The sequence below is a fragment of the Oncorhynchus keta genome, chromosome 6 (genome assembly GCF_023373465.1).
Source record: "Oncorhynchus keta strain PuntledgeMale-10-30-2019 chromosome 6, Oket_V2, whole genome shotgun sequence".
In the NCBI taxonomy this organism is placed as follows: Eukaryota; Metazoa; Chordata; class Actinopteri; order Salmoniformes; family Salmonidae; genus Oncorhynchus; species Oncorhynchus keta.
In genome coordinates this window covers 33,880,842-33,898,553 of record NC_068426.1, presented here as the reverse complement: position 1 = coordinate 33,898,553, position 17,712 = coordinate 33,880,842, and the positions used below count along the sequence as shown (strand labels likewise).

The window sequence follows — 17,712 nt, the reverse complement described above, 5'->3', positions numbered from 1 at the left end:
CTGCACCGTCGAGAGCATCCTGACTGGTTGCATCACTGCCTGGTATGGCAACTGCTCAGCCTCCGACCGCAAGGCACTACAGAGGGTAGGTAGTGCGTATGGCCCAGTACGGCAGGGTAGCCTAGTGGTTAGAGCGTTGGACGAGTAACCGGAAGGTTGCAAGTTCAAATCCCCGAGCTGACAAGGTACAAATCTGTCGTTCTGCCCCTGAACAGGCAGTTAACCCACTGTTCCGAGGCCGTCATTGTTAATAAGAATTTGTTCTTAACTGACTTGCCTAGTTAAATAAAGGTAAAAAATAAATAAATAACAAACAAAAAAAACATCACTGGGGCAAAGGTTCCTGCCATCCAGGACCTCTATACCAGGCGGTGTCAGAGGAAGGCCCTAAAAACGGCCAAAGACTCCAGCCACCCTAGTCATAGACTGTTCTTTCTGCTACCACATGACAAGCGGTACCGGAGTCCCAGGTCTAGGTCCAAGAAGCTTCTAAACAGCTTCTACGCCCCCAAGCCATAAGACTCCTGAACAGCTAATCAAATGGCTACCCAGACTATTTGCACTGCCCCCCCCTCCCACCGCTGCTAGTCTCTGTTGTTATTATTTATGCATAGTCACTTTAATAACTCTACCTACATGTACATATTACCTCAATTACCATTGACTTTGTACTGGTACCCCCCTTTATATATTCTTGCTATTGTTATTTTACTGCTGCTCTTTACTTGAATTCTTATTGTTGTTCGAATGTATTTACTTTTTAATTTTAACTGCATTGTTGGTTAGGGGCGCGTAAGTAAGCATTTCATTGTTAGGTCTACACCTGTATTATTCAACGCATGTGACTAATAAATAACATTTGATTTGATGTGTCTCCATGCACTCACTTCCTCCAAATGGCCCTGGTTTCCTGTTCTAAAGCCGTCACGAGACACAGCCCCAGAACAAAAAAGGACACAGCAGTTTAACTGACTCCCGGCCCAGAAAGACAATTTCCATAGACGGCCACAGAGAAGTAATATTAGAAAATTCCTAATAAGACACAGTTGTCATCTTTGTGCACAAAACATCCATTGAATTAATCAAATAATTGTCACTGAGAGTTTTTTTTTGTTGCTATTGTCATCATTCACAGCCCAAAGTGATGACATTGTGTGTTAGTGTGCATGTCAGTATAAACTGGATGCAACCTGGAAATAGGCGGTCCATAAATTGGCATATGCAAACGTTAGTAGATTACCTTGATAACAACGGTCAGACATCTTGGAAGAAATCTCCAGTTCTTATTATACCTCAGTGGTAGGGCCAGACATTACAGTCAAATATATTGATATCGGAGAGTACCAACAGTCATTTGTAGTTGGACCACTGTATAGAGGGGTTGGTTGTTTAGCAACAAAACCGACATGTGTGCAACTATAGGGCAAAAGAGACTGGGTTGGCTTAGATTGTTGATAACATTTAAATTACATTTAGTCTCCAAGTACTTAACTAAAACATAAATACATTTGCACAATGAGCACGTGTTGTCTCTCAAATGTCATTGCTACATTTGTTAGCGAATCTTTGCAAATATTAGCATTTACATGAGGTCAGTAAAAACACCTGAAGACAAGACATAGTATCAATAACAATACAACAAGCTGAAAAGCCATCTTTGATTCCCCACAGCTTTTTGTCATTGTTGCTAGATATATCTGACCGTTCAGAATCATAACTCTCGGCCATATTAATAGGCTAGGTGTACCGCTCAATGAGTGAATGGGTGTGGAGTCAGGCGCAGAGAGCAAAGGATGCGGGAAAAAACACGCTTTAATGTCCAAAATCAAAGGAACAAAATAGATACCCAACACAGGCGTAACTATAAAAACAAAACACTAACACCTCTCACAAATACAGAAGAACAAGCCCGCACAAACAGAAGCGGGCTAAACGAACTTAAATAACCCCACCCTAACAACCAAACAATGAACAGGTGAAACCAATTAGACAAAACCAAACGAACACGGAACAAAGGATCGGTGGCAGCTAGTAGACCGGCGACGACGACTGCCGAGCGCCACCCGAACAAGAAGGGGAGCCACCTTCGGTAATATTCGTGACACTAGGCTCGTTTGTCTTAGCCTGTACCCCTGAAGCTCTAGCTTCCCGTAGCTGCACTGCTGTGTGAAAAGTTAGTCCAATATTTGAGGCCAGAATCGTTTTCCTTGTCAAATCACACATACAACAGGAATACCAAAATAGCTTTACAATGACGTGCAAATGTTTTCAAAAGTGTTTATTCCTCCAAAATCACATTTCAACCATGGATGGAAGTAATTGTTGAAGGAAGAATGTTTGCAGTAACATCTGCATCATCATGAAAAAATACATATCTCTCCTGACTAGTTCAGAACTAGGGAGTAAGTTGAGAAATAAATAGAAGTTAATACATTTTATAATTTTGCTCTAGTTTTGAAATGGTCTCCTGTGTGGTGACAGTCTGGAAAGAGAAACACATCATGTACTTGTGTGTGTAGTCACTCTATCATCCCAGTAGAGTGACTGTAGTAGTATTGTGTGTGTAGTAGTAGTGTAATCTTTCAAGTTCATCTTCCCTCCTCTGTTCTGCTCCAACCAATCAGTGCTCTTCATCCTCAGTCTCTGTTTTTGATGGGGTCAGGCTTGTCGTCTGTGCTAGACAAACCCCGTATTGAGGATTGTGAGGCAACACACTCTGTTATAACATTGGACTGTTTATTTAACAATTATAACGTCTCACCTTTTCCACCATTTTCTGCATCTTGTGGATGAGGGCAATCATGTGACCAGCGTCCTCCTTCGGCTTCTTATAGGACGAGATCGGAAGCGCCACCTTCTCCAGTCTGCTACTAAGACCTCCCTGGCTGGCGAATTTGAGCCATATTAGCACATATATATATATATATATATATATATAATTTGAACCTTTATTTAACTAGGCAAATCAGTTAAGAACAAATTGTCATAAGGGAGAGTGAAGAAAGGTAAAGAGGGGGAGGTGGTAGAGAGAGAACATAAGGTTAGCCAGTCTAAATCTATGACATTAACAACATGTATAATGGGAGTCTAACATTATGTGAGTGTGTGTGTGTGTGTGTGTGTGAGAGAAAGAGAATGAAAAGAGAGAGAGGTATGTGTGCATGTATAACCGAGTGTGTCCTGTAGGGCTGTGATGCTGAGTTCCAGGGCTTGCCTTGTCCCGTCTGCTGCCTCCAGGGCCTGCAGCAGGCTGGGGATGTTGACGAACACTGCCCCTGTAGGACACCACCTCAGCCCCCACACCTGGTATTGCCTCCCTGGACCCTCCAGACTTCCAGCCACACGCATTCTCCTTCACTGGAGCTCCACGTAACAGCCCACAGTTACTTGAACACACAGAGAGAGAGACTTAACATGTATGTGTACAGTCGTGGCCAAAAGTTGAGTGACACAAATATTCATTTCCACAAAGTTTGCTGCTTCAGTGTCTTTAGATATTTTGTCAGATGTTACTATGGATTACTGAAGTATAATTACAAGCATTTCATAAGTGTCAAAGGCTTTTTATTGACAATTACAAAAAGTTGATGCAAAGAGTAAATATTTGCAGTGTTGACCCTTCTTTTTCAAGACCTCTGCAATCCGCCCTGACATGCTGTCAATTAACTTCTGGGCCTGACTGATGGCAGCCCATTCTTGCTTAATCAATGCTTGGAGTTTGACAGAATTTGTGGGTTTTTTTTTGTCCACCTGCCTCTTGAGGATTGACTACAAGTTCTCAATGGGATTAAGGTCTGGGGAGTTTCCTGGCCATGGACCCAAATATTGATGTTTTGTTCCCCGAGCCACTTAGTTATCACTTTTGCCTTATGGCAAGGTGCTCCATCATGCTGGAAAAGGCATTGTTCGTCCCCAAACTGTTACTGGATGGTTGGGAGAAGTTGCTCTTGGAGGATGTGTTGGTACCATTCTTTATTCATGGCTGTGTTCACTCCCTTGGCTGAGAAGCAACCCCACACATGAAATGGTCTCAGGATGCTTTACTGTTGGCATGACACAGGACTGATGGTAGCGCTCACCTTGTCTTCTCCGGACAAGCTTTTTTCCGGATGCCTCAAACAATCCGAAAGGGGATTCATCAGAGAATTACTTTACCCCAGTCCTCAGCAGTCCAATCCCTGTACCTTCTGCAGAATATCAGTCTGTCCCTGATGTTTTTCCTGGAGAGAAGTGGCTTCTTTGATGCCCTTCTTGACACCAGGTCATCCTCCAAAAGTCTTTGCCTCACTGTGCGTGCAGATGCACTCACACTTGCCTGCTGCCATTCCTGAGCAAGCGCTGTACTGGTGGTGCCCCGATACCACAGCTGAATCAACTTTAGGAGACGGTCCTGGCACTTGCTGGACTTTCTTTGGTGCCCTGAAGCCTTCTTCACAACAATTGAGCTGTTCTCCTTGAAGTTCTTGATGATCCGATAAATGATTGATTTAGGTGCAATCTTACTGGCAGCCATATCCTTACCTGTGAAGCCCTTTTGTGCAAAGCAATGATGATGGCATGTGTTTCCTTGCAGGTAACCATGGTTGACAGAGGAAGAACAATGGTTCCAAGCACCACCCTCCTTTTGAAGCTTCCAGTCTGTTATTCAAACTCAATCAGCATGACAGAGTGATCTCCAGCCTTGTCCTCGTCAACACACCTGTGTTAACGAGAGAATCACTGACATGATGTCAGCTGGTCCTTTTGTGGCAGTGCTGAAATGCAGTGGAAATGTTTTGGGGGGATTCAGTTAATTTGAATGGCAAAGAGGGACTTTGCAATTAATTGCAATTCATCTGATCACTTCATGACATTCTGGAGTATATGCAAATTGCCATCATATAAACTGAGGCAGCAGACTTTATGAAAATTAATATTTGTGTCATTCTCAAAACTTTTGGCCACGACTGTCTGTTATATGACTGTTTATGGATGTGTTTGTGTAAAGGTTCAAACAAGGACTTTGTCATTGTCTATCCTAAGTGGTGTCATGGTCAAAAAAACACCCTACATAAACTGTGGCATGTAAAGAAGGTAGATGTATCCGGTATCTATTTGTCCATTATATCATTATCTATTCAATATCTATAGTTGTCTTGTAGAAACAGAGTAAAGTACAGATCCTTATCTTTATTGGCCACCACTCTCTTTCGCTCTGTGTGTGTGTGCGTGTGTGTGTGTGTGTGTGTGTATAATGGTTCAATCACAACGTTATCATCCAGCAGGAGAGTAAAAGTGAGGCCATTTCTCCTTATTTAAATTGATTATTTAAATTGACCTCTGATCTCATAGCTCTAGGGCCGTTGGAATATCCACGTTACATCCTGGCCTTGAGGCAATCGCCTGACAGAGAAGGAATTTCTTACAATGATCATCTAATTTTAGATAAGAGAATGCATAGCCTTCCATGCTGATATTAGGTTCTGGCTCCTCCCAGCGAGAGGCTATCTTGTATGGACATTGTCCCTCCACACACACCTTATTCAACAACTCCTGCACCTGGGTAGGTGTGAGCCACAGCCCTAGTGGCAGTAAGATGTTGTGAAGGTCAGCTCACCTGTCGCTGCAGGTGAGAATAGAGAGCGGTCATTATAATAATTTATTTTGTATCATGAGCAGATTAGTACATTTACATATCAGTGCAACTCCGTGTGGTCTAGGGGCCTACTTTACCTCGAAGGCCTCCTTGGTTGTCGAGGTGTGCTGCTTCAGGAGAGTGGAGAGGGGGACGGGCCTAGCCCAGGTCTACGCTCTGTAAACAGGCACAGGTTGGCAGGGAGATGGGCCCCCTCCTGATACACAGACAATGTCAAAGACTTAGAATAGCAGCGAGCTGTGACTACTAGATGATATGGCTGGAACTCACTCACAAACACAAGGTCACACAGGTCTGATGCTACGTTCTGAATGTGTTCTTGTCGTCCTCCGTAGGTACCATCCGCCAGACATCAGGTAACAGAGACACTTATACCTGATAGATAGAGAGGGAGGGTTGTTCACTCCAATTCACTGTTACTGGTTTGTAGATGAAGTGCCACATAAAGTGGAAAAGGGCAAAACAAAGCAAGCATCTGATTGGCTGTTGTACTGCCTATGTATATATGTGTGTATATCTGTGAGAGTTGAGAGAGCGGGCGGATTTGATTACACTGAGCCGTGGGGCATCGGTCTACGGGCCTGTGGCGTGAACGGGCAAAAACGGTGCGGGAGGAGTGCCCTTCTCAAATCTGTTCGGTCATGTTGTCAACAAGGCAGCATGATGCATCGTCCAGAAACATACATCTCTTTTCCATAAAATATCTGTTTGTATTTTCAAACTAGTTTTCATTGGGAATGCAGATAAAGCTTAAAAAAAAAAAAATCAATACTCAACATTCAAATTCATCTAATCTCCCCAGTGTGTGAGCATGAACATGTGCTTGTGTAGTGTGTGTGTGTGTGGGACTGACTGTGAACGTGTGTGTATACTGACCACTGGGAGCAGGCGCTGAGGTCCAAACCACTGCATTCCATCACGCAGTGCAAGGCGGTCCTCAGCAAGGCGGTCCAAGGCGGTCCTCAGCAGCGCCTGAAGGTCCTTCAGCAGACTTGGACCCCACTTCCCCCAACAGGAACTGTCAAAGAAGGGGGAGAGGAGAGAAGGATGATGTGCTTATTATAGTTGAGGTAAATTGCAGTCTGTACCCAATCACAACGTAACCGTCCTCACCTTGATGAAAGAGGCATGGTGCCCACAGTGCTCACCTGTGGTTATGTCTGATCATACTGCACCGTCTGTACAGCTCCTCTGATCTGGCCATGGACAACAGCAGCAGCTGTGACACACACACAGTTACCATCCATTGGGCAAACAAGACACACGGGTGGTGAGTGTGTGCGAGTGCCTTATTCAGTGGCCTCTCTGTGTGTGTGTGTGTTGGTTGGGCTCGGGCTGGGCCGGACCTATGTAGTAAGAGACAGGGAGTGGAGGAGCTGGGAGGAAGGAAGGAAGGAAGGAAGGAAGGAAGGAAGGAAGGAAGGAAGGAAGGAAGGAAGGAAGGCTGTCAATCCAGTTGATTGTGAGGTGGCAGAAGCGGGAGGTGGGGGTAGTGACGCTGGAGCTCTAGACTGTCACAGGACACACTGGGGGAGACAGGGAGAAGGGAGGGGCGGATCAATTACCAGATTTACAGATTTGTTAAATGCCTGATTAGATAAATTAATGAATGACCGGTGAACTCACCAATTTCTGGGGAAGCAGGAGAAGAGGGCAGGACTGAGGTGTGGTAGTGGAGGTCTTTTTGGGATGAGCTCACTTCTCCTCCTTCCACCTCCTCCTCTTCTGGTCACAACCCCTCACTCTGCTGTCCTCCCAGAAACACACATACATACATGAACACATGGCCCAATCTCACAGAACGTACATTTTCCTTTGAGGTGAACAAAGAGACAAATCACACACCTCAGCGGATCTCTTTCTGGTGCCTCTGCACCAGCCATCAAGTCGATGACCATCGTTGGTCACCACCTTTCAAAGTGTGTTGCATTCTGGGGAGAAAAATTGTCAGACAAGTGCAAGTGTAGCACATGTGGATGTGTAAAACGTACTCCTCAGCCTGAAGTGTCCCCACTGATGCAGGCAAATAGCTAGCTTTTAGTGTGGTGCCGACGGGTACAATACTTCGGGAGGGTGGTCACGTGTGCAAGCAAGGCATAGTTACTGGGTTCGAGCCTCAGTGTGAGCATAATCAGGAGGAAGTGGTACTCGCTAAGCAAACAGCGTGACGTCCTTTACACCTACATTGGCTAAAAACATTTTCAGGTTCTTGCCATAGATTCCCAAGCAGATTTAAGTCAAAACCGTAACTCGGCCACACAGAAACATACACTGTCTTCTTGGTAAGCAACTCCAGTGTAGATTTAGGTTATTGTCCTGCTGAAAGGTGAATTAATCTCCCAGTGTCTGGTGGAAAGTGGACTGAATCAGGTTTTTTTTCTAGGATTTTGCCTGTTCTTAGTTCCATTTTTTTTTATCCAAACAAACTCCCCAGTCCTTACTAGCATACTCATATCATGATGCAGTGACCACTATTCTTGAAAATATGTGGAGTGGTACTCAGTAATGTGTCATATTGGATTTCCCCTAAACATAACACTGTATTCGGGACAAAAAGATTTAGAAGCTTGCCCCTGAACAAGGCAGTTAACCCACTGTTCCCCTGAACAAGGCAGTTAACCCACTGTTCCCCGGGCACCGAAGATGTGGATGTTGACAGAGGGGTTGTGTTAAATGCGGAAGACATATTTTAGTTGAATGCATTGTAGGTCTTTGGAGCTGATCATTGTAAATAAGAATTTGTTCTTAACTGTTTTGCCTCGTTAAAAATGAGTTGGTAAACAAACTGAAAGGGTACATTTCTGCCACCTGAAGAGGTAGAAAGCCAAGGTTGGTGATTTACTGCCACCTGAAGAGGTAGAAAGCCAAGGTTGGTGATTTACTGCCACCTGCAGTTATAGAGTGTTTCCTCACGAGTACAAATCATTATCTGAGCCTTCCTGGTGACATGGATGGAAATATGTGATCCTTCCTACAAACCTTGACAGAAAAGCTGCACATATCAGGCTACAACTTGTAAATCATTTTCTCCATTCCTGTTCAGAAAGTGTGATTATACTGTGTCCTAATAGCCTTGTTAATGTTCATTACATTTCACTTGTAAATAAACACGATTTTTGTTTTGGTTTCTTTTTTGTTTGTTTGAGTGTGTAATGATTTCAGGACCGTGGATATTACCAGGTAATTTAAAGATGTGTTTCTAGATAAGTAAGACACAGACCCCCCCCCCAAAAACGAACCATATTTGGTTAACAGAGGATAGAGACCCACCCACTTTAGCTGATCCAGGTAGGATAGTTCTCTCTACAACCCAATAACCTATGTATCCCATGTACAGAGTATGACAGTGTATTGCATTTTGGGGCTATGGAGGAGGTGGAGAACAAAGTGCTGCTGGATATGTTCGATACAGTTTACCTCCAAAACAAACCATATTTGGTTAGTAGAGACCCTACTTTCTATTTTCCACCCCACTTAAGCCGAGACTGGTAGAACAGTACTCTCTACAAGCCAGTATTTTCCCCCAAATATAGTGTATTTTATTGGGGGCTTTGGAGGGGTGGAGTGAAAAGCCAGCAGCAGGTAATGTAACATAGTCCCCCAACATAATATTTGGTTAGTAGAGACCTTATTGAGTATTTCACACCCCAGTTTATGAGACAGTTAGTACATTTTTTTCCGTCTTCTCTACAAACCAATAAGTATCCCATATACAGTGTGTTGCATTGCTAAGTATTGCTTAAATACGTCAAAATTATTCATTTATTTTTTTCATAGATGGTTGCAATGCTGTGAAAAACAGTTGCACTGCAGTTTGCAGGGGACATATTTTGAGAAAACAAATCTGCGTTCGTGCCCCGTGGCTCCTGCGGTGATAGTATCCTGCTGCTTGGAGAAAGGAATATATCGAGATTATAAACGTGTGCTTTTAAGGATAAATAGTCTAATATCGCCATCCAGAGTCTATTGGTCTTTATAAAATTGAGTTGTGGTATAATAATCTATGTAATCTATTATTGCATACGTGATTTGTACATATTTTAACTAATTAAAAACGGCCAAAACATAGATTCGAAAATGTATTCATTGTCGGGAATAATGTTGCCTTTGGTAAAAACAAATAAAAAATGTTTTACTCATCCCTGCTCAAGTGATGGATGACGTAGAAGTCAAGCGACGTACACACGTGTCGAAGCCTGGTGGAAGCACTAGAGACAAGAAATGGCTACCGACAGGTTGCAGTTCCATGAAATGGGCATAGATGATCGCATTTTAAAGGTAGATGTTCTTCTCTCCTGTAAAGCTATATGAGTATAAATGAATTGTTAAATTGCATGACCTCAATTGTGATATAAATCCGAGAACTATACGCCAGTAGACACTGAACGCTGCTAGGATAGCTAACATACGTCGCTAACGATAGCTAACTGTTAGCTAGCTACCATGTAAAAGTGTTTACTTTGCCTGTCAATCTGTCTGGATATCAACGTATTCAATTTTATATGGGACGTAGAATTAACCTATTGATCTATGTAACTACGTTATTTCGTTATGTAACTAGTTAGCTAGTTATTTAAACAATCACCTTAAATACAGGAAATTCAAGAAGTTGTCATGGAGAATATTTCAGAAATTAACGAATGAGATCATATAACGTCACACAGTATTTTGTTCTGATATGATTTCCTAGCTAGTAACTAAGACACTTATTTTTTTCCCCCACCTAGGCGCTGGCGGACTTGGGCTGGGCTCAGCCCACTTTGATCCAGGAGAAAGCCATTCCACTGGCACTGGAGGGCAAGGACATTCTAGCCCGGGCCAGGACTGGCTCAGGAAAAACAGCTGCTTACGCTGTGCCCGTCATCCAGCGTATCTTGACATCCAAACAAGTGAGAAGTAGTAGTAGCAAAGGCCATACTGTATCAAGGGGTTTATAACATCAGATCATGGGTGTCAAACTCATTCCATGGGTGGAGGGTGGTAATGGCTGTGGTCTAATCAACACTGTTACCATGGGTACTCCATGGCTATCAGTCCAAAATAAGCCGCTTTAAGAAATATTCAATAGTTTCAACAAGCCAGAATGTTGAATAAAATGACATTTAAACGTACTTTACTGGTTGTCTGTGCTGTTGGTACGTTTGGCTGTAGGAAGTGTGGATGGGGGTATCCACGGGAAAATGTTGTTTACCCAACGTTTTGCAGCACCGGTGGGTTCTGATGAGTTTCATGTGATGCACAATATGGGAACAATGGCTGCGTGTACCCGAACGTTGTCGGCCAAAGCATGTTCCTTTGCAGTCACCTGGAAGTGCTTGTGAAATGTGCCAGCTGATTGCGTGGGATAACATTTGGTCTGTGCTTCGGGTTAAACTCGGCCATTGTTGACACACTATGCAAGTCGCATGCTAATTGCATTCGCATTGAAAATACAAACCGATATACAGACCAGCATACTGAAAGTCAGGTTAATAACACTACTTTCTGGGTATTTTGTCTCCGATTACCTCCTACATGAGAAAATCAGAACAACAGGTAGAGCACATTCATGGGACTGTTCACAGAATGTTAGATGAGAGAGAGGAGTCTTTCACTCTCTGATTCCTAGAGGCTCGAGCGGAGCCAAGTAAAACCTCAACCAGGTGAGTGCAGTTCCTAACTAACCAGTGATCTTAATGGATTATTCTTTGGTCCATCAAGTACAGGGGAGGAGTGGAAACCCAAAGAGACTAGAGTCTTCCCTTTGTTGAACGAGTTTGACACCTGTGCTTTAGACCGTCTCTGGTAGTCGTGGCAGAGCCCTTCGATTGGGCGAAGAGTAATCCGGAGTTAGCATAGTGGTAGGTGATGTAGCCGTGGGGAGCAGCTTGAACCTTGCGTGTGTGTTCTCTCCAGAATGTCCGTGAGCAGGCAGTGAGAGTGTTGATCCTGGTTCCTACCAAGGAGCTGGGGCAGCAGGTACAGGCCATGATCCGCCAGCTGACTGCCTACTGTGCCAGAGACGTGAGGGTGGCAGACATCTCCGGCAAGGCTGACCTGTCTGCCCAGAGGTCAGTTTGCTCAACTGTCATCATCTAACATATTGTTACAGGAGACATTGTTCTGGTCTGCATATTAATGCCTGGGGAAAAGCATTTGTAGTCTTCATGCTTGTGTGTGTACCTGCACTTATGTGTGTGTGTGTGTGTGTTTCATGACAGGCCCATCCTGATGGAAAAGCCAGATGTGGTAGTGGGGACCCCCTCTAGGGTTCTGGCCCACCTCAGTGCTCAGAGCCTGGACCTGCAGGCCTCGCTGGAGACCCTGGTCATAGATGAGGCTGACCTGCTCTTCTCCTTCGGCTTCGAGGCCGACCTCAAGAGCCTGCTATGGTAAGACACCAAGATGGAGAGACGTACACACACTCTGATAGTGTCACTATAATAGAGTACTGTTTGTGAGTGGTTATGTTGAAATGTGCTAGCTTTCCATCCAATTGGCAAAAGATGTATGTGAATATTCTAAAAATCAAAATGCTCATTTTCCCAACAAGAGATGTTTCCATCCAATTGACGTGTTTTGCACAAAATGCTGTGCGTGATGACAGTGCACATACAAATAACTTTTGCGGTTCAATTCCCTTGTACCGACCCCCCCCCCAAATAATACAAGCTACATGGGTTTCCTGATAATTAGGTCACATTAAATGTTGCGTTGTATAGCGAATGTACCCACTCTGGTCTTAGCAGGTGTTCTCTAGCCAATAGCTTGCAGATAGTGTGGGAGGACTACCGATATGATGAGATTCTCTGGATAAGAGCGTCTGCTAAATGACTTAAATGTAAATGTAAATTATAATAAGCGCAAGATTATTTTTTATTTTTCACACGGCCGCCAATCATGCCACCGGAATAAGACGCTCGATATTCGCTTGAAAAGCAGCACCGACCCTCATCGCCGTGCACTTCCACCACCCTGTGAAGTTCATCATAACTTGTTTAAATCTGTAGCCTAATACAGTGCGTGCTTACTCGAATTGTGGTGGGAGGACCACACAACATGTCATTGCTTGACTCTGTTTACTTCGATATGATGGTTATTGTATTCCACCGCAATTTCTCGCATAACTGTCTTTGCAGACACAATGGGATCCCACCTAATCTAGGGTCGTGTTGTTGACACGTTTCCATCAGGCCTGTCGTGACATTTACTTTACTTGCGTAAGAAAGGTTGGATGGAAACCTGTTTAGAGGGAATCTCCCTTTCCCATGTACCTTTTTTTTTAGTAAATATTTTTTAATTTGTGTGTGTCATTCCATCAGCCACCTGCCAAAGATCTACCAGTCCTTCCTAATGTCAGCTACTCTCAGTGAGGATGTCCAGGCCCTGAAGGAACTGCTGCTGCACAATCCTGTAAGACAAACAAGAGTAGTGCTCATTTTAGTTTTCCTTTTCAAAACGTTTTTCGACGGTGTGCCCAACTGAACACGGCCCTGCTTTGATAGCATATTCTCTGTCGTATTTCCTCTCATATGGTGTGTGTCCGTCCTAGGTGATTTTAAAGCTGCAGGGCTCCCAGCTGCCAGACAGCTCCCAGCTGCAGCAATACAGTGTTCAGTGTGAGGAAGAGGACAAGTTCCTGCTCATCTACACCCTGTTGAAACTGCACCTGGTTCAGGGCAAGACCCTGGTGTTTGTTGGGGCAGTGGAGAGGTGCTACAGACTCAAACTGTTTCTGGAACAGTTCAGCATCCCCACCTGTGTACTCAACTCTGAGCTGCCTGTCCACTCCAGGTGAGGAGGGAGGGAAGGAACGATGTAGGTGTTGATTGACGTCCATCTGTTTTATCCATCAAAATCTGAACACTTTCCTGCGCTCTCTCGCCCCCTCACCCCAGGTGTCACATCATAACCCAGTTTAACCAGGGGTTCTATGATTACATCATCGCCACGGACGAGCAGGTATTGGCTGATCCCACCACCACCACAGCGCAGGCTGCCGAGGGGAAAGGGAAGAAGAAGAAGAATGCGGGGAGGTATGGGATACTGCAACATACAATTGAGCTATTTAGCAATCGGTCGCTTTAAACTCCTTATCCAGAGTTGAAATGATACCGTTTGTGCCCAGTTGGACTGAATTTGTTTGTTGTAGCAAAGAAGGAGCCACTTAGTTAGGATGCTGCACACTGTAGAAAAAATGTTTCGCAATGGAAACGAGAGTTTCTATTGGACAAATTCACATAGCTCCCTGCTTCGTTTGGTTCGGTTTATAGGTAATACACCCCCAGGTGATGGTACAATGACCCTTGACCTCTCACACCTGACTCCCACAGAGCCAAGGACAAGGAGTACGGTGTCTCCAGAGGAATCGACTTCCAGAATGTCTCCAACGTCATCAACTTTGACTTTCCCGCCACCGTGGAGTCCTATATCCACCGTGTTGGACGGTCAGTGTCAACAGAATACCATTCTATTGCTCAATTTTGAAGAAACAAGCCTGCACCTCTGAAATAACACACAAAGGCTACGTCTCGAATCACGCCCTATTGCTCCTGTAGTGCACTACTTTCTGAGCGGAGCTCTAGAAGAGGGTGTCATTCAAAATGTGCCTCTGGGCTATCCGCTCAAAGGATGAAGGTATTGGATAAAGCTCAACAATTCAACCTTTTCCTTCTGTAGAACGGCACGAGCAGACAACCCAGGCACCGCTCTCACCTTCATCTCACACACAGAGCTCCCCCTGCTGGCAGAGGTGGAGGACGCACTCATTGGCGGTAAGATCAGGCACTGTGTTTCTATCTGAGGTAGTCTGTCTTTGTGACACAACCTATTCTCTGTGCGGATGTAGCGGTAGTCTGTGTGTGTTTGACCTAGCGTCTCTGTGTTGTGCGTTTTCAGATAACACCGAGTGTGCTCTGAAGCCGTACGGGTTTAAAATGGAGGAGATTGAGGGCTTCAGATACCGCTGCCGGGTACGTACAGCACACCTGGGACGTTATATCACACTTGTTCACCTCACACTAGAGGGGCTGCGGGTCCCGACAGAGATCATTGCGGCGCGGTCTGGAGTCATGATGCGGTCGGGAGCGGGCGGTCAGACGGACAACTTTGTGATTCAACTATTTTTGTTGTTTCCGCGGATCATTTGGAAAAGGACGTCCGTCTGCTTTGCATGAGTTGGCCAACCTATTGTGTTAAAGGCACACAAAGAAAATGGTACAATTCACTCCTGAAGTTAAGTAACCCTCTCCTGGTCGGGCGTGCGAGATCAAGTGCGCCTAGTTTGTGTGCTCTCAGTGAAAGAGCGTAGGCTGCCTTTTTGCTTGGGTGGAGAATCACGTGGCGGTTATCTCTCCAAGGAAATGTATGATTAGACTTAAGTTTCGCTAATAAATATGGATCTTGGAAAGATGTAGATGGCGCTCAACCAAGGTGAGTGGGGGTGCAATCCAAAAATGACGTGGTGGGATGAAGGCGCAGCACGTGCGTATGGGTAACCGCGGTGAGCGACGCGAGCGGTTTTGATTTTCATACAAAAAGACCCATTTTGTCTCTGCTTGAATATCGTCCTCCTTAAAGGCAGGCTATATCCTATAGGACAATGCGAAATGTAGACTGTGTCGCTGTCGTCATTCTTGCTGCCTCCAGTTCAGTAGTCATACCTGCGAGGTCAGGTTTGTGTGTGTGTGTGTGTGGTCTCAATTAGAGTAGGATCCAGCCTCCTGCATGGGCAGAGAAGCATGGGGCAACTTTCCAAGGAAGTCTTCTCAAGGAAATGTGCTTCCTAAATATGGTTAGGCTATAGTTTACTACATTGCCTAGAAATAAATATTGTTCCACCACATTTGTCTCCATCTGAAAATCGTCCTGCTCCTAAAAGATAGGCTATAAAACTAATATAATGGGCCATGTGAGAATGTCTGGTAATTTAACCTACTACTTGGGTTATTTTTGCGTGTTTTTGATATGGCTGGCAAGTGAGCTGCGTCACATACGCCTAACATAACATTGTGGGACTGCGGTTGGGTTCGGGACCAGTTCTGCGGTAGCGGGTGGGAGTTGGACAGAACCAGCGGGTGTGGGCAGGTGCGGTTTGAAAAGCTGTGGGCTATACACCAGGTGTATAGCCTGTAATAATAAATGTGTGTGTCTAGGATGCCATGAGGTCAGTAACTAAGCAGGCGGTGAGGGAGGCCAGACTGAAAGAGATCAAACAGGAGCTGCTCAACTCAGAGAAACTCAAGGTGAGTGGGCTTCTCTCTCTCGCTCTCTCTCCTGCTCCCCTTTCTGTTTCTCTTCCTTTTCCATGGCACTGATTGGTCAGTTCTGTCACTCAGACGTACTTTGAGGACAACCCCCGAGACCTGCAGCTGCTGAGGCACGATAAAGACCTGCACCCTGCTGTCATCAAGCCACACCTGAAGAACGTACCAGAATACCTCAGTAAGACACACACATTGCTTAGGGACCTCTCTCCTATCAATAATGGTTTTCAACCTTACACTCAGCTTATGGTAATGTGTAAACAATATTCTCATTGGCCGTTTCAGTCCCTCCGACGCTGAGGGGAGTGGCCAACCCAATGTCCGGCAGGAAGAGGAGGAGGAGAGAGAAGCCCAAACCTGACGGGGTCGTCAAGACAACCTTTAAGGTAAGGTTCCGAACTAACTCTAGCCCAGGCATAACTTTAACCCTATCATAATCCCTATACCCCTGGCCTTAACCCTAGCCTAGCTCAACAAAGACCGCGCTGGGGAGTTGCAGACATTCCATTAGCTTTTTTTCTCCCATTATTTCCTTCACACTGGGAGCAGCAAACAATAACCAAGCATTTACTTTCAAAGCTGTAATGGATACTCTGAACCGTCTAACCCCGTCTCATCCCTTTTTCCTCCTAGAAGGACTTCCGAGGCAAGAACCCCTTGAAGAGTTTCCACTACACCGGGGGGAGGAGCCGAGGGGGCAAGGCTGGCAAATCCTAGGCCTCCATGTCAACGTGCACCAATCAGACTTGCTGTGCACAGCTGGCCTATGACATCACCAGTTTCCAGATCAGTTCGGGTGGAGAGGAGACAAACTGAGGAAGCCATTGTAGACTACTGAGACTACCGAGTGTCCAACATCAGGGTGGTATTCACTAGACCCCAAACGGAAGAAAACCGACTGAAACAAGGCGGGACTGCCTGAACTTTTCCAATAAGAAACGCTTATTTGAGTTTTGCTACGTGTTGAAACGGTGTGCACTAATGAATACCGCCCAGGTTTGAGGAACCTACCAGCAGCACCGTTACTCCTCTGTCAGTGAACCAACATCCTCGTTTCCATTGTCTGGTTAGAAAACCTTCTGTGAACTCAACAGAATGTCCCTTCCCTCAACACAACAAGGTGTTTTTTCACAGTAATGTAACAATGACTGCATTACTCTGAACTTCCACTGAAGCAAATTACCTTCACTAGTGTTCAAAATCCTAATTTGAAGAATGAAAATTGCCATTTCGTTTCAGTAAGTAACTTTCTATTGTTGAATTGGGATCTCAATTTACTTCCGTAACTGAAATGCAACACCTGTTTTACGACACACACGATGTACCTTGAAATGTCCGTGTGATTTCAGATGGTTACATGTGGGTATTGTTTCTTTGTAACACACTTTTCTGAATTATTATAACATTTTATTAAATGGGTTTGTGCTCTTTAAGCTGTTTGCTGTTGATCATGTCACTCCCAGAGGTCTCTCCCTCTAATGAAAGGTTGTGCTGTGTAGCTGCTTTTGAGACTCCAGACTCCTGCATGCATCTGCGGTTCCTTTCCTTGGTCTCTGCCAGGAGGCTGCTTAAAAACCCTGAGCCCACAGCTATATCCTCCTCTCCTCTCTCTGACACACCACCAAACAGGACTAAGTTCGATACACATCTGCACACCAAAGTTTTCACCACAGCCTTCTACGAACCAAAACGTTCTACACACCAAAGATTTCAACAATATTTTCTTCAGTCTCCAGGCTTTTAGAGACTCTTCAAGCTCTTAGAGACTCTTCAAGACAGACTGACTCCGGCTGAGACGTCTTCTAAACCTGAGGACTGTTGGATGGTCTATTG

General features: G+C 44.8%; 1 protein-coding gene across 2 annotated transcripts; it reads left to right on the top strand.

Moving 5' to 3' along the window:
* The first annotated feature begins 9,768 nt into the window (after positions 1-9,768).
* Positions 9,769-17,312, top strand: ddx56 (DEAD (Asp-Glu-Ala-Asp) box helicase 56). 2 transcript variants are annotated; one of them, XM_035772543.2, is made up of 14 exons: positions 9,769-9,913; positions 10,363-10,524; positions 11,531-11,685; positions 11,836-12,006; positions 12,937-13,027; positions 13,167-13,408; positions 13,513-13,650; positions 13,948-14,061; positions 14,294-14,388; positions 14,513-14,586; positions 15,769-15,858; positions 15,952-16,057; positions 16,165-16,265; positions 16,516-17,312. In XM_035772543.2, the coding sequence occupies exons 1-14, from the start codon at positions 9,857-9,859 to the stop codon at positions 16,594-16,596; spliced, it is 1,677 nt and encodes a 558-aa protein (XP_035628436.1). In that variant the 5' UTR covers positions 9,769-9,856; the 3' UTR covers positions 16,597-17,312. The 2 variants fall into 2 exon arrangements, with proteins under 2 accessions (XP_035628436.1, XP_035628435.1); XM_035772542.2 differs by having other exon boundaries at positions 9,770-9,913; positions 16,513-17,312.
* Positions 17,313-17,712: the final 400 nt, after the last annotated feature.